This window comes from Podarcis vaucheri (genome assembly GCF_965113315.1).
Source record: "Podarcis vaucheri genome assembly, chromosome: 2".
NCBI classification, from domain to species: Eukaryota; Metazoa; Chordata; class Lepidosauria; order Squamata; family Lacertidae; genus Podarcis; species Podarcis vaucheri.
Genome location: NC_138760.1, coordinates 77235790 through 77250342, shown reverse-complemented (window position 1 = coordinate 77250342; position 14553 = coordinate 77235790). Strand labels below are relative to the sequence as shown.

General features: G+C 41.6%; 1 protein-coding gene and 1 long non-coding RNA gene across 13 annotated transcripts in view; one reads left to right on the top strand and one right to left on the bottom strand.

Moving 5' to 3' along the window:
* LOC309527722 overlaps positions 1 to 14553 on the bottom strand; it is a 102633-nt gene that overhangs the window by 58694 nt on the left and 29386 nt on the right. The window contains exon 3 of one of the 8 annotated variants that reach the window (XR_014217303.1): positions 12371 to 12666. The exons of the other annotated variants lie outside the window; for them this stretch is intronic. This is a non-coding gene — a long non-coding RNA (uncharacterized lncRNA). Of the gene's footprint in view, positions 1 to 12370; positions 12667 to 14553 lie in introns of those variants that run through there. 8 annotated transcript variants of the gene reach the window in all.
* The window catches only part of CACNA2D2 (calcium voltage-gated channel auxiliary subunit alpha2delta 2), a 577811-nt gene that overhangs the window by 543032 nt on the left and 20226 nt on the right, over positions 1 to 14553 (top strand). For all 5 annotated transcript variants that reach the window (XR_014217283.1, XM_082214493.1, XM_082214492.1 and 2 more), the window contains 6 exons: positions 5994 to 6091; positions 8097 to 8187; positions 9143 to 9205; positions 11499 to 11602; positions 12262 to 12360; positions 12928 to 13022. Coding sequence is in view for 4 of the 5 variants with exons in the window: in XM_082214493.1 (XP_082070619.1) it covers positions 5994 to 6091; positions 8097 to 8187; positions 9143 to 9205; positions 11499 to 11602; positions 12262 to 12360; positions 12928 to 13022 (550 nt within the window). In the remaining variant the exon portion in view is untranslated. The remainder of the gene's footprint in view (positions 1 to 5993; positions 6092 to 8096; positions 8188 to 9142; positions 9206 to 11498; positions 11603 to 12261; positions 12361 to 12927; positions 13023 to 14553) is intronic.

Below are 14553 nucleotides of genomic sequence, written 5' to 3'. Positions count from 1 at the left end.
TTCAGCTGCACCATCTGTTAGCCCTTTAACACCAATAATACCAAACAGCATACTAATGAGACTGTATGATATCTCATAAATACTAATATGGCCAATAGTCCATGGTAATTTTCAGAAACCATATATCACTAATGATCTATTTGTGGGCGTGCAAGCACATATATCTGTACACATTTGTGTAGATATATTGGTGGATGCAGTGTTGTGTACTTCTAGGTCTTTGAGAAACAAAATTATGTGGACAGCTGAGATGATTTTATACTCATGTAGGAGGACTTGCAATATATTGATGGAAAGTCAGGAAATTAACAGAGTAAAATAGCTTTGCTTCTCAGCTGCCTCTCCTAAAATGTGATTACAGACATTTACAGGTGAGGCCTGACTCTTATTCAATCTCTTCTTACAAGCATATTTTAAGTGCTATTTGCATTCATTTTCCAGAATCTGGCAGGTAGGAAGTATAAACGGTTAGCTTGAAGCATTTGAGTGCAAAAAAATGGGCCTGTTCAATACAAAGGCCTGTCCATAAAAACATATGGGGTGTATAAGTGGAGTGCACTGTATTGCTGTACATCTACTGCTGTTTTTCTCAGCCCTCATTAGAGAAATGTAGCAAGAATTTGGCTCAACTACAGTGTATTAATGAGATTGAAGTAAGTAACAGAAGCAACATGCACTGATGAAACTAGCACCTCCAGTGATTCACCATGTGAGTGCAATGCAACAGGTAATTGCCCAGTCACTATGATGGATATATAGCTTCCTTGGTTTGACCAGTTAATGACTTCAATTACACAATACCTGATACTTGTTGAGGAATTGATTGTGTGGTCTCCAGAACACTGAAGCACAATTACTTCAGAGTTAAGGCTTTCTGTGAAAGCCAAACTTAACAAGATAGGCACACTGATTACCTCCTTGGGAGCAGTATGATACAGCAGGGACTAAAGTGGATTCACTCTTGCTTTGTGAGTTAGAGGTGCTTCCATTTGCCCTGTCTATTCAGCATAGGATCATAGAAGAGCTGGAAGAGACCCTAGGGTCATCTAGTCCAACCCCCACAATGCAGGAATCTCAGCTAAAGCAGCCATGACAGGTGGCCATCCAACCTCTAATTAAAAACCTCCAAGGAAGGAGAGTCCACCACCTCTCATGGAAGTTTGTTGCCCGGCCAAGCAACTCTTACTGTCAGAAAGTTTTTCTGAATGTTTGGTCGGAATCTCCTTGCTTGTAACTTGAAGCCATTGGTTTGAGTTGTGCCCTCCAGTCCAGAGTATCATCCTGATTTCCTTGAACACAGCTGGTGTGTAGGTTATATATGGTGTTTGCTCTTGATTCAGCATTCATCCTGACTTGCTTGCGTAGAGGTTACACATCTTTCTGTCAATCAAAAATTATCCCACACTTTCTAATGCATTTTTTCTGCAGGGGCAGTGCATCCCATTTCACTGCTTGAGACATAACTGGATGTGCTGCCCAGTCCTGCCCCCACCTCCACCACCAGAAAAGTGGTACCAATTTCTGGTGAGATCTTCCAAGATTTAGATGCCATGTCAGCGCCAGTGCCAGAAGCGGTGGGGCACCCATAGATGTACTGCCTCGGGGGCTTCTGCCACTTTGTGGTTGGGCCAAGCCTGTGTCTGTGTCATTTTTGTGACTAAGTCCCTCCTGCAAAATAGTGGCAGTCTGGAGGTGACCTAGAAACATGGCCCTCACCACTGGGTAAGCCTTCTTATTAGGTTTATTTTAAGACCTATTTAGCATTACATGAGTTAAGGTGAAGATGGCCTGACTGTTCCCATTGCCTTCTCTGTGTTGGACAAGAGAAGAGGGTCTACAGCAGAAAGCCAGCTGTATTTGTGTAGGCTTCCTGGTATGGAAGTTTTCCTCCAACGACTGGAGGGTGGCCGGGCCAGCAAGGGGGAGGCAAAAGGAAGAGCTGAGGTCAACTAGTATGTTCCCACTCTCCCCTCATTGCATGAGCCCCTTAATGCCTGAATATTCATTCAGCAGTTTTCGCCAAAGCCCCGTATGTAGGTGATTTTTTCTCCCAGTGTTGTCAGCTGTGAGAAACCCTTAAGGCCTCTGGAGCTACCATAAACTGTGATTGGCAAACTCAGTAACTCAGAAAGTGCAATGGTGTGCTGTCATGAGCCCTCTAAATGAACGTCCGCCTTTACTTTTTACTCCTGAGAGGCAGTGAGGAATGAGGCCAGGCACACTCTCACTCTCTCCATCCTTAGCCATTAGCTACTGGCAATGCAAAGCCAGCAAGTGAAAAATGTTCACAAGAACTTCACAGCTGCAGCTCTTGGAAAGCTTCCAGAGACAGAAGTATACTGGCATAATGCCAAACACAGAACTGTTATTTGCAGCAGGATCTGTGTAATAAATAATTCTCCGTCTTTTATATACTTGCCGGCATGCAAACACACGCTCTGGGGAGGCAATCCTGATAGACAACAACCCATTAGAAGTGTGGGGTCTGTAAGAGCACAAATTATCACCTGGGTGGGGTTGTTTTTTAAGAGAGAGAGGATACAAGTCTGTACTGAAAATACATCCCCTTCTACAGCCTAGAGTTAGCCCCTATCAATCTATATGAAGGATGTACTTTCCTATCCAAAGCATGGCTGTCCACCTTGTTCTCTTTTTGCTGTGGGTGAAGAGTGGTTCTCTGTTACTGTCCAGAGAACGTCTGTGCACTATGGAATATTGATTTGTTCCACAAATGAAACAGGTCCTCAAGGTTTTCTCTTGTGCATTCCTTCTCCACTCACTACTATCATGTCCCCCATTTCCTTGAAGTGTGAAGCTTCATGGGAGAAGCAGCTTTCAAATTCAGTAACATTCAAATATGAAGCCAAATGGCACACCAGAAATTTTGTCCAGATGAGTATTGTTATTCCTCTCTTGCAAAAGGACGATAACAAAGGGAGTCCCAGGTGCAAAGTTACAGTTCAATTCATGCAAGAAACTGAGCCATCTTGCCTCAAAGCTCATTGCCTCCTAAGCACAGCCCTTCATACTCCAGTCACCAAGTGCTTAATCTGCCGCTTTTCCCCTTTGCGTTATGGTCCTGCTCACTTTACCAGTGCTCCTGGATGCACAGTTGAATCAGAAGGCATTGCCTATGTGTTTGCATCAACACATGGTGAATGCAATTTGGACAGTTGTTGCTGCTAGTCTGTCTGCCTACTGGATTACAGTGTGCTCCACTTATATTCTTCCTGCTTTGTTCAATAAGCCTGGGAAAGGATGAGGAGAAAGGACACTTTCTGAAGGAAACACAGAGTTCCCAGTCCCATGTCTGCCTCATAAGACTCGTGCAAGGTTGAGGTGCATATCTGCATATAAAAAGTAGTGGTGGGCTTGATCCTTCCCGACAACTACTCTCGCCTGCCTCCTAAGACCACTGAAAGGAGAGAGATTTGGTGACTGGGTGTGGATAGGTGTGGTGGATAGAGGGAGCAGATGAAGGAGTAAACATCTCCTCTTCCTTTTGATTCTCTTTTGTAAATGCCCAGCGCTCGCATTATTATTAACAACTGCTAACACATGTTTGGGAAAACTCGGATGCGCCGTGCTAACTTGTAGTTCTTTCCATCCTCAGTCCATTGCTCTTTAGGGTTAGAGTCAGAAATAATTATTTGTGGTGAAACAGTTAAACCCAATGTAGGAAGCAGTAAATGTACTGTAGGGAAAGCATACAAAGAAGGAACCTCAGAATGATTGTTCAAAATGAGCATAGCAAGTTGATTGGCTGGACTAGTCTCAATGAAAAAGATTTAGGCCTGCATAAAGTGGCACATTATATAAGTGACTTGCGCTGTGTATACATCTTTCATTTGTAGACAGCCATGGCTCATCCTTGTATCTTTCTATTTTGTTTATTTGGGGATGCACTTGCTCCTTAGGGAGAACCTAACACAAGCGAGTTAAGGATAGGGATGGGAGATATTCAATTCAGTTCACATTTAAAGGCAAACCTACCTAATTTTGCAGTGCAGTTCTCCAGCCAAGTAATGTGTGCAAAAAGGTACGTATTAGAGAAAAAGTGGGTCCATAAATACATAGATTAGTGAAAATATCACAAAATGCATTCTATTTTGGGAAACTGCTTTGCAAAAATGTAGGCAAAATTGCATACAAAAATATATATGTATTAGAAATTTGCACTAAAATGCTGATAAATTTTCATTGGCACTTGGGGGGCGGGATCTCAAACAGATGTGGAAATGTGGAGACCCGAACTCAAGATTTGAAAAATGAGAAACTGAAATTGACACATTCGCCCATCTCTAGTCAGAGTTAGTTTCATTTAGGAGGCAGGAATATTATTCTCAAAGACATAAAAAAGTCATGCTTCTTTGACTACAGTGTTGTATCATTCATAATGCCTGTATCCCAGAAACCTAAATTGCATTAGCTTGTAATGGAAGCCAGTGTGGTATGAATACAATCAGACATCATTATCCAGTATTGTGGCTTCATGGGGAGCTATGTGCTTTACAGCCAGAGGGCTTCATCTTCCATCTAGACTCTTATGTAGCCCTTGACCTTAAAAAGGTTGCCCACCACTGCTCTAGAGAGAGCTGCTACTACTGGAAATGCCACTAGGATTAATAGAGACATTAGTTGTATCACCTTTGAATCTTAAGTTTCCCACTGTGGGATCTCATTACATACATGAAGGAGTCATATTTATTTAGCTGTGTTTAAAAAGAGACCAAAGAAACCAGAGTTAAATGAAGCTGTGACCAAATGTAGATAAAATGATGGATAAGAAGAAAACCTATTGCTAGAACTGCACAGGTGAAACTGCAGTCCCCCATACCCGTTTTCCAAAGCTGTATATAAAACTATAACCATCCTGATTACCAAAGTTTCCATTTTTGTCGAACAGTACCTGTTTATAAACAGAAGCTTTTTTTTTCTTACGAGAGCTGTAAAGCTTCTGTAGAGGCCATATTGAAAATCAGAATAAAGGACAGTTCTGGAACTTCACAATAATAGATGAGCTTGAAGGAAAGAAGGCCTTCTTTTGCCACAGTCTTTCTAAACCTAAAGGAGTTCAAGCGAGTATCATGGTTAATTAAGCTACCTTCCCTACAGCAACCTTCTCCAACCTGATACCCTCCAAAGGTTTTAGACTACAACTCCCAACAGCCCCAGCCAGCATGGAGGGCACCAGGTTGGGGAATTAAAGGAATTTAATTAAACAACTGAATTCTTAGAATAGCAGCGCAATTGCTACACAAATCCAGAAGAGAAGCAGTCACAGTATTCATAGAGTTCTTCTTGTTTCAGATGCTAATGGGTGGCATCAGTCAATCTGTGAATGCCACAGATTTTTATATGGTCATTAAATTCCCCAGACTGCCTACTATTCCTTCATAGATCAGCCCCACATTATTTAATAGTCTTCTAATATTCTTGAGAGGCACTATAATAGCAGTGTGGGAAACCCAAATGCCACCTTTATTGAGCACAGTGCCATCTAATTTATCTGTAAGCCACTTGGGGGGAAAGGCAGGAGATAAATAATGATTACAATCTGTATCCACTTGTGTTCCAAATTGAGCCCAAGTCATACAGAACAGCGTATGAGTATCTTCGATATGAAGATCTGTTTTTAAGATATTTTGGGTTTTTACACGTATCCTTTTCCACACTTACTTCCTCCTCCTCACATCCCCACGTTTAAATGCATTTGTACAAATAGATTTCAAGTGCACACAAGTACTGATGTCTCACACAGCCTTGCACATGGACAGGACAAATATCTTTACAGGAATCCCCCACCACTCCTATCTCAAACATGTATGCAGACAGTATTGAAAGTGTTCTCTTAGGCACAACAGCAACATGACTGGGTAACAGCCTCACCTACGTTGCACACAAAGTCATGATTATAGCAGTTCTGAGAGGAAGAAAACTGACAGTAACTTTTTCATCCTTCCAAACGACAAATCTTTTCATCGTAATCCCAGAGAATATTGCAAAGACCTCAGCCAGTCGGATAACAACACTGAATTCCTGGAAAACTTTATCGCCCTCATGGAAAAGGTGACGCCTGACTCCAAGCAATGTAAGTACCCCCAGGGCATGCAGTGGAGACTCAGCCTTCTCTCAAGAAACACTCAGCACTGTTTGGGTGAGAGAACTAAGGAAAAACCCAGAAGCAAAAGTGTGCTTCTGCTTTAAAAGATATACATTTAAATGTTGTTGTTTTTTAAAAATGGAGCAAAGTTTATGTTTGCCAAAAATATAAAAATTATTTGGATCAAGGGGGGGGGGACATTTGGCTCTCCAGATGTTGCTGAACCACAACTCCCATCAGCCCTAGCAAGAATGGCCAATGTCCAGGGAACATGGGAGCAGTAATTCAGCAACACCTGGAGGGGCAAAGTTTTCCCACACCTGATTGAGACAGAGTGCACCCTATGAAGAAAGAACTGGGGTGGGTTACTATTCTCTGGCGAAGGTTGTAGTATCAGTTCTCTGGTGTCATGAAAGGAGGATGCAAATGATGAATGAAACCCGTAAGTTCACAATGAAATACTGGGCATATTCACTTGGAAGCAAACTCCATTGAATTCTATGGGGCTTATTCCCAGGAAAGGGTGTCTCAGATTGCAAGCAGAGTCACTGAGTAATGCAGTTTGTCAAGCATAAATGTGACCATCAGCAGGTACTCTAGTTGTGATCTGGTTTGAACCAGGTCATATTCCATATAAGGCTGATGCTCTCTGATTCTAATGTTAGTAGCACACATTTCACAAAAGTACCTCATGTATAAAACGGGTCTGTTCCTGAGACAAATCCCCAACCAAGGCAGACAAATCCATTTCCAGGGATAGCATAAAAACAGTAAGACTGCATTGCAAGAAAACACCCTGCTATTAAACATCAGTTAAATTTTCTAGTGATAACGCAATTCAGCAGTGAAAATAAGGTAAGAAGCCTATGGACTATCACTCCCCTCTGTGTATGAATTTATTTATTTTTAAGTCTTTCACCTAAAGTATCCTTAGTTTGGTGACAACAACCTCTAGAAGTCCCCTTCCAATCCTGCCTATAATTGAAATGCCACATTTAAGCTTTCGTTTCTTTGCTGTACTCAGCGTGACTGAGAAATAGAAGCAGTCTCAAAGTCCATGCCCACATGGCAGAGAACTATGTGGCTTAGGTGGCAGACATCTGTGGCAATCGCATGAAACAAAAGAGGGCCAGGAAAGGCTCAGAGTCTTTTCCCATAGGGCAATGCACAGCGCAAACAACTGGGAAGGAAATGTGCCCTGCATAATAGCAGCGCTAAGAGATGCTCTAGGATGGAGTGGAGGATGGGAAAACTGTTGCCCCGCAGATGTTTGTTGGACTTCAACTCCCATCAGCCTCAGCAATGCTCAAGGATTATGGGAGCTGTAATTTGAAGGACCCGCAGGTTCTCCATCATACATTACCTAGACTTTCTCTGCCAGTGGTGCCCACCTCTATTAAGTCATGTAAATGGGGACCTAGACCTACCATGTGGTGGCAGCAGTAATGTGGAGAATTATGCCAGGGGCTGCCTGTCCCACCAGGACAACTTAGGTAAGAGAGTTCTAACTTGAGAGACATCAGCAGAGCTGGAAAAGGTTACCAGCAGAGTCGGTAGGACTTCCAGGATTGGGAGGAGAGTCATTGACAACATTGCAAAACTAGCATAACACTAGAAAGTACTGGGATGCACTAGTAGAGCTGGTCATGTACTCTAAGGTTTATTACTTTTGTGAACATGTATAACTTAATATACATAGCCAACTAATCAAGTTATAAGGATCACACAGCAACCTCTGCAGGGCATTCTAACCAGGGAGCATAGAAAGGGTCCACTGCACACCTTGGAGTATCCTTGTTTTCCGATGCAGTTTAAGTTGCTGCTGAAACAAGTGAAAAGGTGGCTATGCAAGGAGAGAGGGAAAAGGCAAGCAAGAGTGGAAGGCAAAGAGGATTCTTCACCATCGTACTTTAAAATGGAGTGGAGCCCTCCTCAGGGGATATTCAATAAGCAAGACTCTGGATTGGAAACATTTCTCTCTTTCTCTTTCAAGGTGATAACTTCCTCCTTCACAACCTCATCCTGGACACAGGAATCACCCAACAGCTGGTGGAAAGAGTGTGGAAGGACCAAGACCTTAACACGTAAATACAATTTAATTTCATTCCTCTTTCAGACACTGGGAGCATTTTGGTGCCCCAACAAGAGTATTTTCCAGCTGGGAAGAAAGTAGATATATGGCAGTGTTCACCCTGAAACTCTCTTCTGAGAAGCTAGCAGGCCTATACAATTGATCAGTTCTGGAGAAGGGATAAAAGGAAACCCAACTAATATATAACTCTACACGATACAGACCTAGTAATCTTAGATTTTTGAAAATAGGATTAGCTTTAAGAACAAGCTTAAAGTGGATTTAAGTCTTCCTGCGTTAAGAGGGCTAGGTGAGGTCTTAAGTGGAAAAAGCCTCAGCTGAAAGATTCAGCTTTCCATTCAGTATAAAACCAGTGAAAACTAGTTTAGTTTATCAAAGCTAGAGGGTAAATTTAAAACCAGTTAAAGTTGAAGACAAGTTAAAATTTTATCCAAGCTAAACTGCAAGTCACAATTTAAAAACTTAAAACTACATGGTAACTTGCCCATTTAGAGGTTCTTTCAGTTCAGTATAAAATCAGGTAAAAGTTTTTCATTTTCAAACGTTTGTCCACTCCCATTCCCAGGGGGCAATACTAACCTAAATGCACACATACCCTTTTATTATTTATTAATTTTCTATACCTCCCTTCACCTGGAGATCTCAGGGAGTTTCACAACATAAACATACAATATGATTGGTGCTTTTTTCTGGGGGTACTCAAGGGTATAGACACTTTTTTTTCAAATATAACAACTTCATGGTGAGTACCGGCACCATATTTTCTTGTAAAAATGCACTGAAGATAATCCAAAATGAAAACAAAGGGAGGAAAACGCAAACCATACCTACCACAGTTATAATAATCAACACATAGGCTAAAGGTGCAGTGCAAAGACAAATTGGTGAGAAGCCGAACTTTGGCATATTGCTTGAGGTTGTAACTTTCTATCTCTGTCTTTCTATAGGTATAGCCTCTTAGCTGTGTTTGTTGCCACAGATGGTGGTATCACCCGCGTCTTCCCTAACAAGTAAGTGACAAGTGTTTGTCGCATCATCTGTAGCTGAAGAGAATGTGTTTAGCATTTAGTGGCCCCAAACTACCATAATCTAGAGTTAGTAATGATTAAGGATACACTCTGTAATGAGTATGGGTTGTTCGTGCGTAAGTTGCCGTCTCTCCTGGCTATGTTGCCTGGTTAAACCTTTCTGTCTGGACAGCCCTTCACTTCGTGGCTGCCTCAGTCGCTAGCAGAATCCGTCAGTGGGCATTTCTTAAAACTTTTCCAACATAAAAGTTGTTTGACGCCAAGTCTCCTCCTACTCTCCCTGCGCGGAAGTCTCCGCAGGGAGGGCGTGGGTAGCGGAGGACCCGTGCTCTCCCCGCTGGTGTCCGGTGAAGAGTCCTGGAGCCCTGTCGCCGATTCCCCCATCTGCCCCCTTTTATCCCTGGTGTTGCGCTGATTTCCTTCCCCATCTGTTGAGCTGCCTCTCTCCCTGCTGGGCCCTTCTCCAGCATCATTTGCGAGCCTTCCCTCCGCCTCTAGCTCCGATGTCAGTTCCCTGACACACTCCTAACCACATCTACTCAGAAGTAAGTCCTGTTGGCTGAAGTGAAGCTTACTCCCAGGTAACTACAATTACATTGCAGCCCAAGTCCCAGTGAAACTAATGCAACAATTTAATTACTTCCTTAAGGGTGCAAATGTTCATGTGTTGTCATATCTATATGAAACATGTTTTGTGCATTTTTATCTCTGTCAAGCTACACTGAAAAAAATATTTTAGAAGTATTTTGTGTACATTTTATTGCACTTGTCCTCTTAAACATTTCTAATATCCGAATTGATTTGATTTTGATATGATTGATTATACAGTATTTCTATGTCATTTTTAATTCAACTGAATCCCAAGGCAGCCTTCAAACAATAACAAAACATCACAAATACAGCATAAATCATACCGAATAATTAACAAATTTACAGTGAAACAGTTATAATCTATAAAACACTGTTAACAAATCAAGAAACTAAAAAATAATCTAAACATCACAATTATAGCAAAAGTCATAGGATTAACAAATCAATGCAGCACTTATAATCCATAAAACACTATTAACAACATTAACAAAATAGCAACCAAAAGATGAACTAAGCGCTGTGAAGTTCATGCACGCAGACACTCGACACCCTCTGTTCATCTTATTAAAATACACAAACGCATAATGCCCATGGAAGCAACTCCCTTCTGAAGGTTCCTTGGGCTGAAGGTGGAGCCACACAGGTGAAACCAGCCCCCCCCCCCCGCGAACAGAATCTCTCTCCCCTCATAGTTCTTCCTCTGGAAACAGCTCCCTTATGAAGGCTCCTTGGGCTGGAGGGTGGGACAAGGCAGATGGGAAAAGCCATAACTGTTGGCATTGTTAGGTTTCCAAAAATTACTGTTGAGTAGACAGAATACTAATGGTACCACATTACTTTGGGCATCCAGCAAATCCATTCCTTGATATGTTCTTTTAAGGTGTTGAATGACCTTCTTTTTAGCACAAGGAGCAAAAGGTAATGTCAAAGTGTACCACTAACAACTTTGCAGCCTGTGTCACTGAAGGACACTTCTGGTTAATAAGACCCTCACAACACTTTTCCTGACGACAAAATAGATTTGTATTCCCAACTACCTCCTTCAGGGGGAAATTATTAGTAGTAATTTACTGGGTTCAGGTGCCCTTGATGCTCAAAGGAATATAGGCGGACAACTATTAAGTTTTAATCATCGCTGTGATTCTGTGACCCTTGTGGTTTTAGAGGTTTCTGAAAGCGTGTAATTATCTTTAAAGGCTGACAGTAGACAATGAATTGTGCCCACGTAACTTGTGATTCACTAAACCAAATGCAGCTTGAAAGGGGCCTGGTAGACTTCCTGATCCTCTGTTTGCCTGGGGCTGCAAAAAGGGTGGGTTTGCCAAGCACTTGTCTCTGTGCAAAATGAAAACTGTACCACAGCCACAGTAAATAGCTGGTAGTCTTAATAAAAGAACATTTATGGCTCAATACCATCCTATATTTCAGAAGTGAAATATATTATTTGTTTACATATGATGATCCATCTCTACAATTCTGTGTATATGTATGTATAATGAACATTTGGACTTTCTCAGCTATCACCTCCCTGTCTCGAAGACTGGTTGTGAAAGTATAAATGTTCATAGTACATATTATTGATGGGTTTTTTAAAAAGGCCAATATTTTATTTGCGGCTATATGAAAAATGAAATCTCTGCCAAAAGCTTGTGACATTCTGTGGGGCTGGTTGATTTTATTAAAGAGCTGCTGAAGACTGGGAAGAAGACCGGGAGCCCTTCAACGCCAGTTTCTATCGGAGAAGCCTGGATAACAAAGGCCACATCTTTAAGACCCCTTACAGGGATTGTAAGTATGCCCTACACAGTGCTCCAAGTGGGTGGGACTGGTTTGCCCTGCCCTCAGCTTTGATAGCCTTTATAAGCATGGAACTACAGGAATTGGCACCGGACATCTGGCTGCAGGGTGTGAGGCAATAAATTCTGCTTAAAGGCTTACTACAAGGACAGTGATAGTAATATGTAGTATTTACATAGTCTTGATCAAGCCACGGTTCCTGAAGCTCTGTAATAAGTGACAGGCAAAGAACCCCATCATGCCTCCAAGTCCGTAATTTATAGCTTCTGAGCTGAGGTTTCTTGCACCATAAGGGACCTGCCACTTTGCATTCACAAACTCCACTGAGGACAAGGGATAATGTAATAAAGCGGTTCACTGCTTGCTGCATATGCTGTGGCTACCATTTCATATTATATGCTGTGGGTAATTGCTTAAGCATAAAAGTGTTCTCGTCATAGATTACTAATTAGAATGTTAATAAAACAAAAAAGTAAGGGACAGCCTTTCATTTTGTCACCACAAGGAAGCAGGGAGAGGGCACTGGCAGGAAGTCAGCCCTGCATGGAACCATAAAGCATTGCCACCCAAGCCAGAGTGCTTTGCAGCAGTTATGCTGCCTGTGCCATCCACAGACTGGCAGGTCCTTTTTCTTCTTCTTCCCCCTATAGTCAACTACCGAGGGCTGGAACTGGAAAACAACACAGTTGGGATCCTTGTCAGCACAGCAGTTGAGCTCAACTTTGGTGAGAGGCACCTGAAACCAGCAGGTAAGAATGACGGGGCGTTTGCCTGTATCTTTGTCTCTGAAATGTCTCTCCTGTCTTCAGGCCTTCTGGTCTACATCAGTTGCAGCTGTGAAGCCTTCCACAGCCTCTCTAGCAGTCTACATAAATACCAGCTCATAGTCTTCAGTCAGGCTGCAAAAACACTTGGATTTCTTTGGGCTATTGGGTTGACAAACCCCTCCACTGGGCTGAAGGCTCATGTGGCCTTTGTGTAATCCTTCATGCTGTCACAGTTGCTTTGTACACGTTAGCAGCTAAGTAGTTTTTGTTTCTCAGTTCTGAATGAAGCTGGTTTTAGGAAAAATGCAGTACTTAATAAGAAACAACAGAACAACTGAGTTAGACGCACACCATTCATTTAAAGCACATGACTTCCGCCAAATAATCCTGGGAACTGTAGCTCTGTCCAGGTAAACTACGGTTCCTATGGTTCTTTAGGGGGAGCCATGAACTTTAAATGTGTGGTGTCTATGCAGCCCAGGTGTTTAGACAAAAAAAAGAAGACAACATTTTTCTAACCTAAATATCTCTTTTGTTTTCCCTTTCCAGTGGTTGGAGTGAAACTTGACCTGGAGGCATGGGCAGAAAAATTTAAAGTCCTTGCAAGTAACCGAACAGAAAGGGATCAGCTGGGGACACGAAGAGTAGGTGGTGAAAAATATGTTCCTGGAAAAGGATCTGAGATTTTGCATTTTGTAGATAACATGGTTGGAGCTGAGGAGCACTTGCAAGTCCACTTTGCATCCCCAGTGCTGTTCTAACACAGCAGCAGAGCAGTCACCCTCGCCACTGACATGCCAGGTTCCCTCTGGCAACAGTGAATGAACCCCAAGGGGCAGTGCTTTTTTTCTTTTAAAAAATGTTTTGGGGTACTCTCATTTTGACTCAAGAAAATCACCATTTTATAGTTCAAATCAGGAAAAATAAATACAGTTAATGGACAAAAGAACAAAGATTCACAAAATATTTAGGGGTATGCATTCCCCTGCATCCCCCTAGAAAAAAGCACTGCCCAGAGGTTATATATCTATATCTATGTATTTATCTTACTGTTCCTGAAAGAAGTGGTTTATCATCCTACTTCATAACACTTCTTTGCCCCTCCAGTTCACTTTGAGGATCCTGCATGCTTAAAACATTAAGATGCTAAAATTAGAGACACTTTAATATATCTGGAAAAGATATTCCATAAAGAAGGGCCCACCAATAAAACAAAGACATTTCTGGTAACTACCAACCTAGTTTCTAAAAGGTGAGGCTCCCAAAACTGGGGTCTCAGAGGAAGTTAAAGAACAGTAAGGTTCATATGAGAAACGGCGGTCTATTAGATCTACTGACCTAAAGTCATTTAGAGCTTTGTAGGACAAAGACAAGACAGCACACTGAATTGTGCCTGAAAACAAGTGAAGACCATAAGGGATGGAGAAAAGATAGTGGAAGACCCCAAAGAGATAAGAAAGATTTTTCAGAAATATTATAAAGAATTATATAGAAAAGAGAAAGAGACAGGTAATAGAATAGAAGAATATTTGGAAAAATACCAATTGCAACAGATTACGGAAGATGAAAGAGAGCAATTAAATCAGACAATTACAGAACAAGAAATTCGGAAAACAATAAAAAAAATGAAAATGGGAAAGGCTCCGGGGCCAGATGGCATTTCATCTAAATATTATAAAACATTATGTGACCAAATAGTTCCAGTGTTATGCGAGGTCATGAATAACATCTTAAAAGAAGGAAAAATCCCAGCCACGTGGAAGGAAGCTTACATTACCTTGATCCCAAAAAAAGATGCAGATGGCTTAAGAAGTTAAAAACTACAGACCCATCTCCTTGTTAAATAACGACTACAAAATATTTGCTGATGTATTGGCGGAAAGATTAAAAAGACTTTTAAATGGGAAAATTCACAAAGATCAAGCAGGCTTTCTTCCGGGAAGACAACTGAAAGATAATGTAAGAAATGTCATAGACATTACTGAATATTTAGAGAACAGGATAGACAAGCAAGCGGCATTGATATTTATTGATGCCGAAAAAGCATTCGATAACATCTCCTGGAGATTTATGAAAGAAAATCTAAAAGCAATGGGAGTTGGAGAAGGGTTTGGAAAAGGAATTGAAGCCATATATCAAGATCAAAAAGCCAAACTCATCATAAATAGCAATATA